Source organism: Haliotis asinina, chromosome 15, assembly GCF_037392515.1.
Source record: "Haliotis asinina isolate JCU_RB_2024 chromosome 15, JCU_Hal_asi_v2, whole genome shotgun sequence".
In the NCBI taxonomy this organism is placed as follows: Eukaryota; Metazoa; Mollusca; class Gastropoda; order Lepetellida; family Haliotidae; genus Haliotis; species Haliotis asinina.
The window spans coordinates 25,392,277-25,408,262 of record NC_090294.1 but is presented as its reverse complement, the minus strand read 5'-3'; the positions used below and the strand labels follow the sequence as shown (position 1 = coordinate 25,408,262).

Sequence of the window (15,986 nt, the reverse complement as noted above, 5' to 3'; positions counted from 1 at the left end):
GCCATGTTGCAAATATATATATATTTGTTCAGGAAACATGTTTTTTATGTTCGAATTTCATTACAATCTTTTAATTTAGAAAGCGTTATTTGGCACATCAAAACCCCTCTATTTTCTGTTTAAAAGAGTCATAAAAACATGTTTTCAAGCAAGAAGTTCAGTTAAGGCAGTTCTCTTTTGAGCAGTTCCTTAGTGTGAATATATAGGACACTGCTCATTGTTGACTGTGTAAGCTGAGTTAATAACAAACACAATTTCATATATATAGAGAGAACTTACAGACATTACAAACATTTGTTTTATCCCAGACACTTGTAAATGTTCGTCTACATACAAATAACACCCATTATAATAGGCAAAAGTCCCTTTGAGGTCTTTGTATCCATAGTACACTTTAGATCTCTACTGAGGCCAGCCATTGATTTCAAGCTCATAAGAAAGAAAAATTCTGTCCTAAGTGATGATATTTCGATAACCCCTTGATGGTAAATGGCCAGTGAACTGAATATTTGTGGCAAGGTCTCTGGAGATAGAGAGAAATCAACCAAACCTTACAGCTCAGAAAAGTCTCCCCCTCCCTTCATCACATGGCCAGTGGAATACATAGACTGAATTCAGTCATGGGGTAGTTCCTTATGGTGAGAGGCAAGAAGATGCAAAAATGTGCCTCATACATAAAGATATTGTGATAACTGAGCACCTGCAGAGGAAGATGACATGCATGTACTTTTTATGTGCCCCTTCTATGAGAATACCGGAGTAACACTTTTTATTCAGTGTGTTTTCAGTTAATTTTATGAGTAAACACCAGATAGGAAGTTTGTTTGCATTTTGTCAATACTTGAGCTCACCTTTCATGCATCATTTTATGATGAAGGTCTGTCATAAATTATGGAAGGACTGGTTATAGACGCTACGACCAAGATTTTCGAAGCTGTCTTAGCACTAAGATAGTCGTAAGTGCCATACATTAATTTTACTTACGACCTTCTTAGCGCACCGTGAACTTGAAAACCTAGGCCCAGCCTTTTTTGCCAGTAAATGTTCTGTGTACCCTGAGTGGGACATTGATGAGATGTTTGTACTGTTTGTACAGTCAGAGTGCTGATTGTGACATGTTGTATTTGGTTTTCAGATAGAATATATACTGAGTAAACATGGACTAGTATGTATCACGAGAGAGGGATGTGACCCACGGAAGTTCATCTATGAATCGGATATTTTGTCTAAGTACCAAGTGAGCATAATGTTATTCCATCCTTTTTACTTTTTTTCAAAGGCCCTCAAACTCTTTTAATACATTACTGGTGAAAGATTTAACTGAGTGTCATATTAAAGGTGCACAAACATTTTTTAAACACAATTGGTGAAAGGTTTAACTGAAGATTATATTAAAGGTCCAAAAACATTTTTATACATATAGATAAAAGATTTGACTGAAAACAGAATTGTGTAAGATCGTATGTTAAATGGGAGTAGTCTGTTTAAATGACATTAGTGCTAATGTGTAAGGGAAGTTAAGAATAATTAAGTCTGTTCCAGGATATAATTACTACTGTCATAAAACCCTGGGGGTCCTTGACATTACATTGGTCCCTAACATCCTGATCTTGTGTGGAAAAATAGCTAAACAGATTTGATACTCAGTCCATTTTTAGTTTATTTGCATTATCTCCAAATTGCATGGAATGATGCTAGTGATAACAATCTTTATACAATTATTTACTGACTGTTGTCTCATGGCTGGAATATTGCTTAGTGCGTCGTGAAGCAACAGATGAAATATCTATAATATACATATATTGTTAGCAACAATAACATGTTGGGGGAGTTTTTCCTAATAATTACACTTTCGTTGTTTTTGGAATGCCCAGAGATTGTTGACTTTCTTAAATATTATCTATTAGCACATTTTTAAATTATGTCATATATTTGCCCTTGTTTATAAGAAATATCTGATGATGGCTTAGGATTTTGTCAGTAAATTCTTAAAGTAGAAAATATGCATTCCTACTCTTAAGTTTGACCATAAATTTTGTTTACAAGTGACCATAAATTATAACTGTCAGTGGGTTTAGCTGTTATGCTATTTTAATTATACCCACAATAGACATGGCAGCTATTGATTTAGTGTCACCCCTTACCTTTGATTGTGGTCATAACTTACTGATTATCCATATGGCCTTGTAGTGTTTTGATGCAATTATGTCTGTTGTTTCAGGAAAATATTCATATAGTTACGGAGTGGATCACAAACGAAATCAGTTCCACTAAGATAAGGTGAGTCCTTCAAAGAAGTAGGAGGTGATGAAGAGATTTTATGAGTGATTCATAAAATTTGGTATCAACTAGTGTTACTGTCATGTGAAAAGGGACATACTCTCAGAGCCAAGGGAGAGTAACATTAGCATCACATTACTGATTATTTCCCCTGTATTGCAACATTCATGCCAGATGTGTTTGCTTGTTTGTAATAGTCAAGCCATACAAGTTTTATCTTGCTAGTCCACTGAGACAAAACACAGCTATGGTGCAGAGAAACCTAGACACATTAGCAGGTGTTTCTGAAAATGGAACAGTTGGTATAGTTTTCTGCCACATCTAAGGGAGACAACTCTTGGCCTTACGTAACATGGCCCCGGTTTACATTAGCCAGTTGACAACACCATATGATTTGGACCAGCAATGGACTGTTGATAACAGGGATTAGCATGAATTAACTTTAATGGAATTGCCATTACATCTGGTATATAACAACAATTGATCTTCAGTAACCCATGCTTCTCCTAAAAGGCTACTAACAGGATCAGGTGGTCAAGCTGGCTGACGTGTCATTGTATCCAAGTTGCATAGATCGATGCTCATGCTTTTGCTTACTGGATTGTCTGTTCCAGACTCAATTATTTATGAGCCACCGCCGTATGGCTGGAATATTGCTGAGTGCAGGGTTGATCTAAACTCATCCTCTCTGTCATTTTACTTTTCGGTTGACTTTGTATTTCTAGACGAGCTCTGAGGAGAGGTGAGAGTGTGAAGTACTTGCTACAAGACTCGGTGATCAACCACATTAAAGAGCACGAGCTGTATGGCATGCCTGACAAGTAAGCAACTTTGTCACTGTTGTATCACGATGTATCACTGGCAATGGTACTATGATACTGAGCCTGGCTATAAGCAGGGACATGTTTTGTAGAATGATGGAACAATCATGGTAATCCTATTGTTTTTAGAGGGGCGTTGGGGTAGACTAGTGCTTAAAGCATTCGCTCATCATGTTGAAGACTCAGGTTTGATTCCCCACCAGGGTACAATATGTGAAGACCATTTCTGGTGTTACCCGCCGTGATGTTGCTGGAATATTGCTAAAGGCAGCGTAAAACCATACTCTCTCACTTACCCATTTCAATAAAGAAGTCATCAATATCTATAGCTTGTTTCGCTTTACCAAACCAACTCCAAATCTGCCACTTAATGAAACAATTCTCCTTTACATCTCTTGAGAAGTCACTCGCTAAAAGTTCATAATTTAATGATAAACTGATGGATATGTAGTAATTCCATCCTCCTGAATTCAAAGGATGCCATCAATACACCATGACATTTAGAAAATGGATGCTAATTTTATTGGGACTTGTTTTATTTAAATAATGATTTAAGTTAGCAATTATTATTTTACAGACCTGTGCATGTCTAGTTGGATACACAAAACCTCTCAAAATTGTGAATGACCTTCTGATGACCAGTGTCCTTGTACCATTGCTTTTCACTGTTGCTTGGCATCCTGTATGCTTGATGTTGAATTTTGTAGTATTGTGCAATATTGTTCATTGTTTGGCATTAGCTTCATCACTAACAATAGGCATGGTACTTGGTATGTTAGTTGAATATTTGGTTTTGTTTCTTAACTTTGTTCTTTTTATCATTTTGCAGAGGTTTTTTCAATAAAATAGATTCGAGGAAATATTGACTGTTTGCATGCTGTGTCTATGTCATGTTCATTTTGTTTCTTTTGCAGAAACAAACAGACTGTTTGACAGAGGAATGAAGTTTTTTTGTAACTGTTAAAAATTATGTTGTTGATTTTATTACCAAAGTGAACTGTTATTTTGTTTTAATTGTATCATACTTGTTTAACCTGTGGTTTAGTTTTAGTTGATACATTCAATCCAGGGCTCGATTTACCTCACAAGATTAAGCTTAGTTGCACCGACCAATTTTAGTTGCATATTATTTGTTGTGATTTTGAATTATTTAGATGTTTTGTTCAGAGATTTACCCACTCTGAAATATACTTGCACCTGGTGCAAGTTAGACTAATAACTTGGTTGCAACTTTGCAATAATGGGTTGCACAAGTGCACCAGTAACAAAGCACTAAATCAAGCCCTGCAATCTTAACATATCCGGATGATACAGGAGGCATTAACAGATGTATTGACAGAACCTCTTAGCATAGCTCACTTACACAAGGGAATGCAGTTCATGTATTTTTAACACATAAAGAAAATACTTATGTGTGTGTAATGCTTTTAGTCAAAAATCAAATTTATACTTTTCAGTTTTTGAGCTTCTATAGTTTATGTAAAAATGAAATTGTTTTTTGAAAAGGTATCTATCTTTGGAAACAAATGTTGCAAGTCAGTGTTTCATATTTGCGGGCATAGAATAGTTGCTTGGTAAAGTTAAATAGCTGTATTAATTGACTACCATCACTTAGATTCGTGAAGATCCATGTTAGAATTGATCTCCAGTAACCTGTACTTGTACAAAGTGACAAATGGGATTGGATGGTCAGACTCGCTGACTTCGTTGACACATGTCATCACATCCTAACCATGTAGATTAATGCTCATGATGTTGGTCACTTGGATTGTCTGATCCAGACTCGATTTGGTCTTCTCCAGCCGATGTTTGTCGTAAGAAGTGACTAATAGGATCAGATGGTTGTGTTCACATGGCTGGGTTACTGCTCAGTGCAACATAACACTAAGCCTACTTACTCATTACAATCAATTAAAACAAAACAAATATGGCAAAACATGTCTTTTCTATGAATTGACGGATTTTTTAGTTGGACAAGAATTAAAATAATTATGTATCTGTATTGTGCAATTAACATCTCCCGTCATAGGAATAGATGAATTTCAGTTTTTTACCTAATTAGATATTATTTTTATGTTCAGGAAATGTTTAACCATATTTTTTCTGAAAAACCTCAAACATTAGGGTAACTTTTAACGTTTTATTGTAACAACTATAATTTTATTAGTTTCATCTTATTGACAATCAAAACATTGTATCTCAGGGACTTAGAGATTTTGAATACAAACTTTGATGGCATTTTGTTGAAATGGTAATCTGAGTGTATTGTATAATAAAGAGAATGTATGCTGCCCCATGGTGAAAGTTTAACAGGATATAAAATGTTAAAAAATATGATAGTTATAGTAAAGTAATTATGTTAACGGTTTAGTTAATTAATATAAGTAATTTGACGACCATTGAAATCCTTCTGTCACTGTCTCATGGTTTGTTTGCAAAATTTACTTCAAGACTTGTCTTGGCTGTATGTAAACAAAATTTGAACTTTTACTTAGATAAGGCCAAAGTAATTTACCTCCTTCCTGTTTGTTGTATACACTTAGCAGAAAGTCAGATATTTTTAGGTCCCTTGTAGGGCCATGAATCCACTCACCTTACACACATGCAAAATTTTATTTTTTTATTCATAAGTGTTTATCTTTATAAAGAATAAAGAACTCAAGTACTGGCTCAAATTTACAGTCAGTTTTGCCATATCAGCAAATTATATTCACAGTTCAGTAGGAGACCATTTTGTGTCACTTGTTTTTGATTTGCCCAAATCTCCACTAACTTTTTTACTACCAAGAAAAATGGACATTTTCTACACACATAGAAACCGAGAACAAAGAATTCCAAGTTTGCAGAAAGTAGCGACATATGTGAATATGTACCCTTGTTAGTTTGGCACGATGTGCAAAAGTTAAGAAATATGTTAAACTCAGTGACATGTCATGTATTTGCATTATTTTGAAGAGAGAATTCATCAGACTGACTAATCCCACTGTAACTAAACTGATAATGACGTACATTTCAATATTAAAACGGTGTAAGGTGGTATTGGGTAGCACAGTGGTTAAAGCCTTTGCTTGTAATGCCGAAGACAGGGTTTGATTCCCACATGGGTACAGTGTGTGGAGCCCAGTCTGGTGTCCCTGCCGTGATTATGCTGAAATATTGCTGAAGCAGCTTAAAACTAAACTCACCCACTCACTCAAATGAGTATTTCAGCATAACAAGCAGTCAAGTACTATGTTATGTGTTCATGAGGTATGGAATCCAAGAAATCTTGCCTTAACCTGTGCTGTTGAATATACACAGGTATTTATGGAGCATTTTTAAATTGGTATGAAGTTTTTAAACAAGAGGTACAAAGTTAGCTACAAGAACTGCCATTTGTATTTTGTTTTCTTTGGATATATCAAAACCTAACAATATGCAATATTTTAGATATTTGTTAGCTTGTTGAAAAGCATGAATTTGATATTTACCTTTGTTTTAAAGTCCTGAATGTTGTAGTGTATGCATATCTGTTTATGATTATGTCTCATATTGCTGTAGTCTGTCTGTTTTGTGTAGATGTTGCTTGAATATTATTTTATTTTGTCACAATAAATGTATATTTTTACAAGATCCCCAGTCGCTCTTCTTTGTTGTGAATATTCTAAAATTTGAAATAGAAACGTCTGTCATCTGTTGAACAACTGCCTTGGAGAAAGTTTGAGAGTAAGATAAGGACAGCTGGGGCTCATTTAAAACAAGCAGTCAAAGCACCTTGACTGTTTAAAGTTGATATTAATTATGTGAGTTCTGACAGCCATGGGATGGTTGGGTAGTCCATTGGTTAAAGCATCTGCTCATCTCGCTGAAGGCCTGGGTTCAATTCCCAACATGATTATGATGTGTTAAGTCCATTTCTTGTGTACCCTGCAGTGCTATTGTTGAAATAATGCTAAATGCCACCTAAAGTCCAACTCACTCACTCACTCACTCACTCACTCTGATAGTCAGAGTACTATGATCGCTTTCTGAAACAGAGACAGATGAAGGGTCGTAAGTTTTCTACCATATTCTATGTTAGGTACATAAACCCCAATCCATTAATGGCATGAGGGTAGCCGAAAAGTAAAAACATTCAGTCATCACACTAGAGGCCCCCTAATTCCTTCTCTCACATTATCAGGGCATTATTCATAATGTTCACAACAACTGACTGAAGAGAACACAATATGTTTCTTTTCTGTGACACCGACATGTTTTAAAAGATACAGTCTTCTGCTAACACAGACATACTCTTGTTCACTGGCTTTCAATATGGCTACGCCTATGATAAGCTGTGAGATTGATGTCATGGATATTTAGTTTGATGAAGTGCAAGAATAAGTTTTTGATCATTTGAGTCAATCAAATTTTCCAATCAAAGAATTGTTGCACGTAATATTAATACTTTTAGTCTTGCTGTCAGAGCACTGTCAAAAAATTTCATCTGAGCCATTTCGGTATTATCTGTGACATGGCATGCAAAATGTGCACAATCCATAACCGAATATGCATTTGTATCATGTGTCATAATACCCACTGGCTGCTAGCCTAGTGGTTAAAGTGTTGGTTCATGACATGGAAGACTTGGGTTCAATTCCCTAATGGTTCGATATATGATCCTAATCTTATTATGCTCCACCTTGGAGTGTGTGTTCAGCTAAACATAAGCTTGATCCCCATGCTACTCATGGCCAGATAGGTATTGCAGTGTGAAGAAATTTCTGAACCATACAGAATCACTTATGACACATTTATTGACTATCATGTGCAGATACTCACAAGGACAGGCTCTATTGTTTGAATACTTTCCATATTTTAGAAAGCCACACAGCGATATATGCATTCACTGACATTATGCCTAGACTTCCAAACTGAACAAAAACAATTTCCCTATTGTAGAAGTATCTTGCAGATGTCAAACATATTTCTCACTGCATTAGAAACATCTATGTTGAGATCAGATGCAAAGTGAAGATGTGAGTTAGAAATCATCTTCAGCAACGCATTATTCTCATAAAAAAGTAGTAAATAGGATGGTTAGGCAAATGGATCTGAGTGATGCATGTCCTCATATCCCAACTGCGTATATATAACAGCATTGTGTTCGATTAGATTATTTCCAGACAGCTACCACATAGGTAGAAAATTGCTGTTAAACTACATATAAAACACAGAACTAACAAGCATCGTAGTTGTGTTCTTCCATGTGTGATGTTTATCCTAAATCATGTGCGGTTTCTTTTGTTGCTGCTTCGGAAACACTAGTAAGTACATCAACCACATTGTCCCATCACCGAATGCAGAGATAATACCTTCCCCGGATGACGATGATGGGAATGAGTCGATGATGTCAGTCGTCAATTCATCTGATGCCAGTAACATGACGCTAAGGTCACAGCGGTGTTCCTCCGAGAGGTCAACCCCACCAAGGTCACCCAAACACCTGATCAATGAATCTTTGAGTCCTGCAAGGTCGCCACAACATGTTCCCTGCATGACGGATATCGGAACACTAGTTCGCCGGGTGAAAAATGTACGAGTTGCACTTACCCCTGAGACCTGTGTTTAGTGGCCCTGCTTGCTGCTTGTTGGTCATGTGACTGTGGTGCTTCTGTAATTGCATCAGCACCTGCAATGTTTTGGTGAACGCAATTTGAAGAAAAAATCAACACAAGTCGGACATTTGCCTTTTCTATCCATGTGCTTCGTGTTTGGACAAATAACTTTTGTGTCAGAACAGTGATGAATATGTTGTGAGTGAAATATTTGTGGATATCTGTCATGTGACATTACTTCACATTTGGATGATGCTTGCTGGATTAAGGCAATTCGTGAGACTAGCATGAAAATGGATGACAGCTGTGGAATGTTCTGATTTGGATATGTCACAAAAGTTATTGCCTGATTCAGAAGTCATGGATTGATACTGAATTGAGATGAAACCAGTTTGCCATCATGGATGTATATGTTTTTTTTACATTTTATTGACTTGTTTAGAAAAATTATTTAATTTATATGAAGTGACCTTTCAACATGCTTGGGTAGGAATTGTTAGAACCATAATATTTGTCCAGTCACAGTTAAAACAAGCCTGCTTAATTTCTTAAAGGGCAATACTGATCAGGCCATCCCTTAGTGAAACCGGGGTTACATTATTTTTATGCAGGGCAATACAACAATATATAGTATCTAGACACAGTGCTGACAAGCTGGTTTCATTTTCAACAATTCTCTTCCATACACAAACAACTAAAATGCATTTCATGATATTATCATGTTGTGTGAGAAACATCAGAGCAAGCTTCCATTCACTGTGACCAAAGAATAAATCCACTTGTGTAGATTTGATCCAGTATATGGAAAATATGAAACATGCTGCCTTTTACTAAGTGCATTCTAGTTCATGTGATATCTGGCAAGGCAAAATAAGTGGCGTGTTTGTTATGCAGCCTTTCTAAGATTTTCTTGTGACCAGCATGTTCAGCTTTTTATAATGACATCATGATAGTTGCAGAATAAACATGTGTGACAAAACCGTTTCTACATACATGAGGAATCTTTGTTATAAGCAGAGTACATTGTTCAATTCTGACCACATGAGTTTGCATCAATGAATCTCCCTCAGATAGTTACCCGTGAAGGTCTGGGTTAGATTGTTGATTTTCAGTAACTCATGCTTGTCGTAAGAAGTGACTGTAGGGATCGGGTAGTCATGCTCAGCTCACTGATGTGCTTGAGATGTCATCTGTTCCCAGTTGCGTAGAGCGATGCTTTTGGTGTTGATCACTGGATTGTTTAACGCCATATTGCTGAGTGCAGTGTAACCCTAAACTCACTCACTCGCCTACCCTTAGATAGTGGTACCAAACCTCTTCCACTCTCCTCATTGGACCCAATCTCATTACAATCAAGTTTTGTAACTGCTAGACAAGCATCAGAAAACATCCAGTTACGTCACGTCAGAATGACCTTTGTTTTGTGACACTTTGACTCACTAGTGAAAACACTTGTCAAGTAGTAGGCATTCGCCAATTAAAATGTACCTTATTTAAGCTTTGTGGAACATCATTGAGCATGTAGTTCTGTGCATTTGTTTTGTTTAAAAGTTTTGAGAACTTTGCCATTTCAAATGACTACTAAACTGAAATGAAAAAACATCTGGTATGTTTAATAGAAGTCTGAGATTGAATGGCAGTCATCACCATGAGGAAAGTCATTCAAGTGTGTTAATTATTTTGAGTTTGTGAGATCTGAAAACAATCCAGCTGTCACTGTCCCATTCATCTGAGCTAAGTTGTGGTCACCTGATAGGTTATCATGGTTTGACCTGTAACAGGATGTTTGCAAATGTTTGTGCAGCAATAACATGCACTATGACCTGATTGTGAAACCAGGTTCCATTTGTGCACATTGAGAAATTTCATTTCTGTCATCCTATAACTGCATGCTTTGTTTCAAAAGGATAAAGCATTTCATACTCATTTGCCAAAACTTATGAGACAAATGGACAAAAATCTGAATGTTTAAATTTGGGGGGGGGGGGGGGGGGGGCATAGGAGAAGGAAATCTTTGAAAGATTATCTAATTTATCTGTGCATGTTAAAATGAAATGGTTACACTCAAAATTCATCACAAGACAAATGCAGCTGTTGTGTTGAAATCATGTATAGGCATGTAGGGTTTTAAGGGATGGTATAAGAGCTATTGATTGTCAAGACAAATATAGAACCTTAGACCTTCTAACTTATGACTATATGTTAACAACATGAACAGTTTCATATCCTGCCTGACAAGGTTTTGATACCACCTTCAGTAGCATGAAAGCTATATTCTGTACTTAGACTTGACTTACCTTTGCATGTGTTTGTGACAGATGATGCCTACTATGCAGGATTAACTCCCCTTTTCCACAATTTGATAGTAATTTGTAAACAATTGCTCCTGATATAGTCAGAATCATAACAAGCAACTCTGATTAAGACTTGAATATGGAAACGGTGTTGTCACTATAGTCACCAAAACATGCAAGCTAGTAGCTACTTGCCATGAAGTCTCTTATTGATGTGTATGTATGTTACAGTCAGATTGTGAAATTAGTATTTTCGTGAAATGACCAAACATTTCAGATATTTCATGAAATGACTAAGGTCAGCCATTTCGTGACATTTTGTGTAACAACAATCAATATACTATGGTCTTTTCAGAAATGTCACTAAATAACTTAATCTACAAAAGTGGATCATGATTTCATCATCACTTATCGTCCCTAACAGTTAAAACTATTTCAGCAGCGACTGTTGCGCTTCAGTGTGGCTTTGAAGCATTTACACCTGTTTGTTTGAGACTTCCTGTGTCACGAGCAGCCACACCTCACAAACCCCAGTCCAACACATATCTACAGATGAAATGAAATTTCATGAAATGACTGAAGTATATTGATTGTTGTTACACAAAATGGTTGACTCTCTTAGTCACTTTATGAAATGACTAAACTTTTTAATCATTTCATGAAATTACAGAATTTATTAGTCATTTTATGAAATGGCTAAAATGTTTAGTCTTTTTATGAAATAACTGATTTCACAGTCTGACTGAAACATATATTCTTCTTTCCTATGTTTGCACGCACACATGTATTGCAATCACTATGACACAGCACACTCAAAATATTGTTTGTTGGGATATATAACGTTATTTATGAACTCAATTGTTGCTATGGTCAAAGTTTACACAATGTTGTTAATGTGTTGTTGGTCTGGTTTTTTTTATATTTTAGTATAGTGTTTTATAACACTCTGGCATTCATCCTTCAATGAAATAGCATATTTTCTGAGAAATGGCTACAAATATGAAAGAAATGACTTCTCATATGAAAGAATTTCCACTTATATTAAACAAGTGGCCACTTACGTGAAAGAAATAATTCATTTATAATAAAACCAAATGTGAATGAAATGACACTTAAATGGAAATATGAAACAAAAATGGGCCTAATATAGAAAATATGACCTCATATGAGGAAAATGGGCCTAATATGGAAAATGTGATCTTATCTGAAAGAAATGTACCTCATATAGGAGATGTGACATGAAAGAAATGGCCTCTGCTAGGAGAGATGACATGAAAGAAATGGCCTCTACTAGGAGAGATGACATGAAAGAAATGGCCTCTTATTTGAAAATAGCCTCATATAACATAAAGCCTAATAAAGACATGTCTCTTATGACCTTTATATTTTATTTTGTCTAGCATTAATTATTACATTGAAATGAACATGTATAATGTATGTACACGACGTTGCATCATGTGTGTTGTTGATCTTTCAGATATTATATTTATGATGGAATGCTTTCCACATGATATTCAGTGCTGCTGTGCTTATTTAAAGCAGTATATATCTTATACGGGTTCTGATTTCATATGTTATTGCAATGCAATTATTGTATAAAGCTTGTCAGACCTACCTTTAGTGGACCAGCATCATTGACCTCATTTATCATGACTTATATACATTATTTATCCAGTCCCGGAAGTTTTCTTGTAGTATTATCTGCTGAATTGGTATCATGCTTGTACTATTGCCAAGTATGTTTACTAAACATTGGTTCAGTTTGTCTGTGTGAAATAACATTGCCACTTACATTTGACAGTTAATTGTTGCGAAATTATTTTGTTATATCTCTAGTCATTATCTGATTGATGCAACTTTATCATATATCGATCTTCACTTCTTGCATATGTTAGTGGATGCAATTTTGTCATATATCGATCTTCACTTCTTTCATATGTTAGTGGATGCATTTTTAATGCTGACATAAGCTTCAAATTACTGTGTTGGAAATGTTGATAGAATCATGCAAAAAATGTTTACTTTGCATTAAATTACCTCATGTTTTGACTTGTTTCAAATGATTTGATTCACTTAAATAGCTGTGTTACATTCATGCACAATAACAATGTACTTTGTCATGGACCTATTTAGGTCATTCACGCTTTTTGAGCATGCTGTGACATTTCTGAAACTGAACATGCAAATCAAATTATTAAAATGAAATGGACATATTTCCTGTATGTTTTTTTTCTGTCCACAGAAAAACAGAGTGAAAGCTCCCCAAACAACAATACATTTAAATACGTTTGTGTCTTACATGAAATAAATATATTATCTGGACTGGTAATGCCTTGTATCAGAGAATCAAATGCTTTGAACGATGTATCAGAGATTGACAGATGGTAGTTGTTCAGGACTCCTGATTTATATATGGTGGCTTTGTTGTGTTCCAGTACAACCTTCGGGCTTTCCAGTCTTGGAAGGTTCAGAACTAGACAGATGGCAGGCAAGGTGAGGAAGCAACTGTGATACGTTACGGAGGGCACAAAGCTCACCCGCGGGGAGCAACCATCAGCATCAGTTGTGTGCTGTTTGTGGCATTGGTAGAAGGAGATGTTTTCTGTCAGTACCACGTTTCTCATGTCTGTGATACTTACTGTTGTGGCTTACTATTACTACTTTCATCACAGTACTATTTGTATGCTTAGGTAAAAACGTGCAATTCCATTATGGTTTTCTCATTGCTGAAATTGTGGTGTGAACTGGACACTTTTTGAGTTAGCCATGTCACCAAACCTCAAGTATAGACATATTTTGATTCACTGCAAATGTATGAACATTTACACTGAATAATGTGTTGAGTGTAAAATTTGTAGTTTGTGATGAGAATGTTCATTAATACTTGGAATGAAGAGAGAAACAGTCGTCAGAAGCTTTTCCACATTGATCAGACTATCATAGTGCAAACATGTCCAGCTTATGAACATCGGGGGTTGGAAATACACTTCGTCAATCCATGATTGTCAGATGGTCAGGACTTGGTTGACAGTATAACTGCTAAAGTCGATGCTAATGCTATGAAGCACAGGATTGTTTGATCCAGACTTGATTTACAGACTGCTGCCACATGGCTGAAATAGTGCTGAGTTTAATGTTAAACATCAAGCAAACAATGTTCTGAAACACTTCATAATATTCGCTTTCAAAACATGAAACTGTTGACTTGCTGATAGGAGTATGGTATATACCAAGTAACCTATGGTAGTCTTCTACAGTTACAGAGTTCTAATCATGTGTGGACATAATACCTCTGGATTGCAGTGTTGTCCAGTTGAACTTGTCCAGTCAGTGCTGTCTTGACATCTATTGAGCACCAACTAAATGCAGCTTATGCCATGTAATGCAATACTTCAAGCTGAATGTAAAGTGCTCATTGAATGTAATCCAGTGTTAAATCCTTGCACCTATTAGCAGATGAATCTTGTCTGTTTTCTTGTTGATAATTAGAACAGTTCTTAGTTTCAGATAGTAAATGATGATTGGAACATTTCTGATCATCATCATTCAAAGCAGAACTATGATAAGTCTTGGCCCAGTGTCCTCTAATAGCTCCTCAGATGTTTCCAGAAGTGTTCAGTTTCAACTCTACATATATCAGTGCAATTTTCAGATTTGGTTCATGCACACATGAGATATTACCCAGGTTGACATACCAACATTTTTGTGGTGTGGTTGTTTAAGCTTATAAAACTTCCTTTTCACAGATTGTAAAGTAAACTGTGTAGTCTTGCCACCATTTCTTAATTTTGACAGATGAGATTAATCTTCATTTTTATTCTCTCTGAACAGAGAGATGAAACACATGTCAGTCTTGTAAGTTGATGCTTCAACTTTCAACGGCTAATGGAACTTGGCGAAGTTATCTGAAATTTAATTTAATTTTTAAAGGACATATTTAATGCATTCAGTGCTTGTAAGACATCCAGTAACAGTTGTAGATAGGAAGTGGAGATAGGAAGCAGACTTATTCATTACCATAGTCCCAGTACTCTGTATTAAAGTACATGTATTTTTCATCAGTTATATACAAAAAGATGCAGACACTGAGCATACTGTTATTCCCATGTGCCATATATGAAGCATTATTTAGAAGTTCCAGTTTCTTGTTGTGTATGTCAAGTCTCCATATTATAATGTGTGTCAATATTTGCTGCGGTGAGCTTAATATGTAGATACCAGTACTATATATATTTATACCTTAACACAGACTGCTGTTAAACTACTAATTTGTCCAACTAAGATATGTTTTCCATTTTCAGTTTGGGTCTAATTAGTATTCTATATTTTTTTATGTTTTATCACCTCTCAGATTATGAATGATATTACAATGCAAATCTAGGTGATTTTAGAGTTTCTTTCCACTGTAGTTCTCAGGATTATGCATTGCTTCTCACCAGCATTCCAGAATCAACAATGCCAGAATTTCCCAGATATGTTCCATGGTTTGTCAGGAACTACCCGTGGTGTTAATTTTCCTCATTGGGTCTAAGGTCCGTAGTAGCTGATCTCGATGCCACTTATGTAGTCAGGAATGAGCAGTCAGTCCCAGATCATGTTCAGCTTGTCCAGAGCTTTTGTGACCTTAAGGAGATTAATGTGAACCCTTTAAAAATTGTATTTTTGTATCAGAACATTTGATTTTACGAGAGATTAACCAAAGTTGCAGAGTACTCACCTCCAAATTTCTTCTTCAAGTCTTTTTTTATTTGTTTAATATGTAAAGTCACTTTTTTTCCAGGGCTTTTAATGGAAGATGAACAGATCCTTTGAGATTAGCACCACATGTCAATCATTCTTGTTTATCCTTCTCACTCCCTCAAGAAATGCAATGTATATTATTTGTTTCTTTTGTGTTCCTTAATGTTGTTGTACAGTTGCTGGTAACACTTGCTGGTAATGGCTGCAAATTTTAAACTGTCTTTATCGGCTGATGTGCAATGTTAAATTTGCTGAATAAAGATATTACTGTCCCA

At 35.8% G+C, this 15,986-nt stretch overlaps 1 protein-coding gene across 2 annotated transcripts in view; it reads left to right on the top strand.

Moving 5' to 3' along the window:
• The window catches only part of LOC137264816 (nicotinamide/nicotinic acid mononucleotide adenylyltransferase 3-like), a 51,517-nt gene extending 35,531 nt beyond the window's left edge, over positions 1-15,986 (top strand). Inside the window, exons 6-10 of one of the 2 annotated variants that reach the window (XM_067800148.1) lie at positions 1,136-1,237; positions 2,222-2,280; positions 3,006-3,101; positions 8,388-8,655; positions 13,407-15,983. In XM_067800148.1, coding sequence (XP_067656249.1) covers positions 1,136-1,237; positions 2,222-2,280; positions 3,006-3,101; positions 8,388-8,655; positions 13,407-13,448 — 567 coding nt within the window. In that variant the 3' untranslated portion in view covers positions 13,449-15,983. Of the gene's footprint in view, positions 1-1,135; positions 1,238-2,221; positions 2,281-3,005; positions 3,102-8,387; positions 8,656-13,406 lie in introns of both variants that reach the window. The other variant, XM_067800149.1, reaches the window with a different exon arrangement.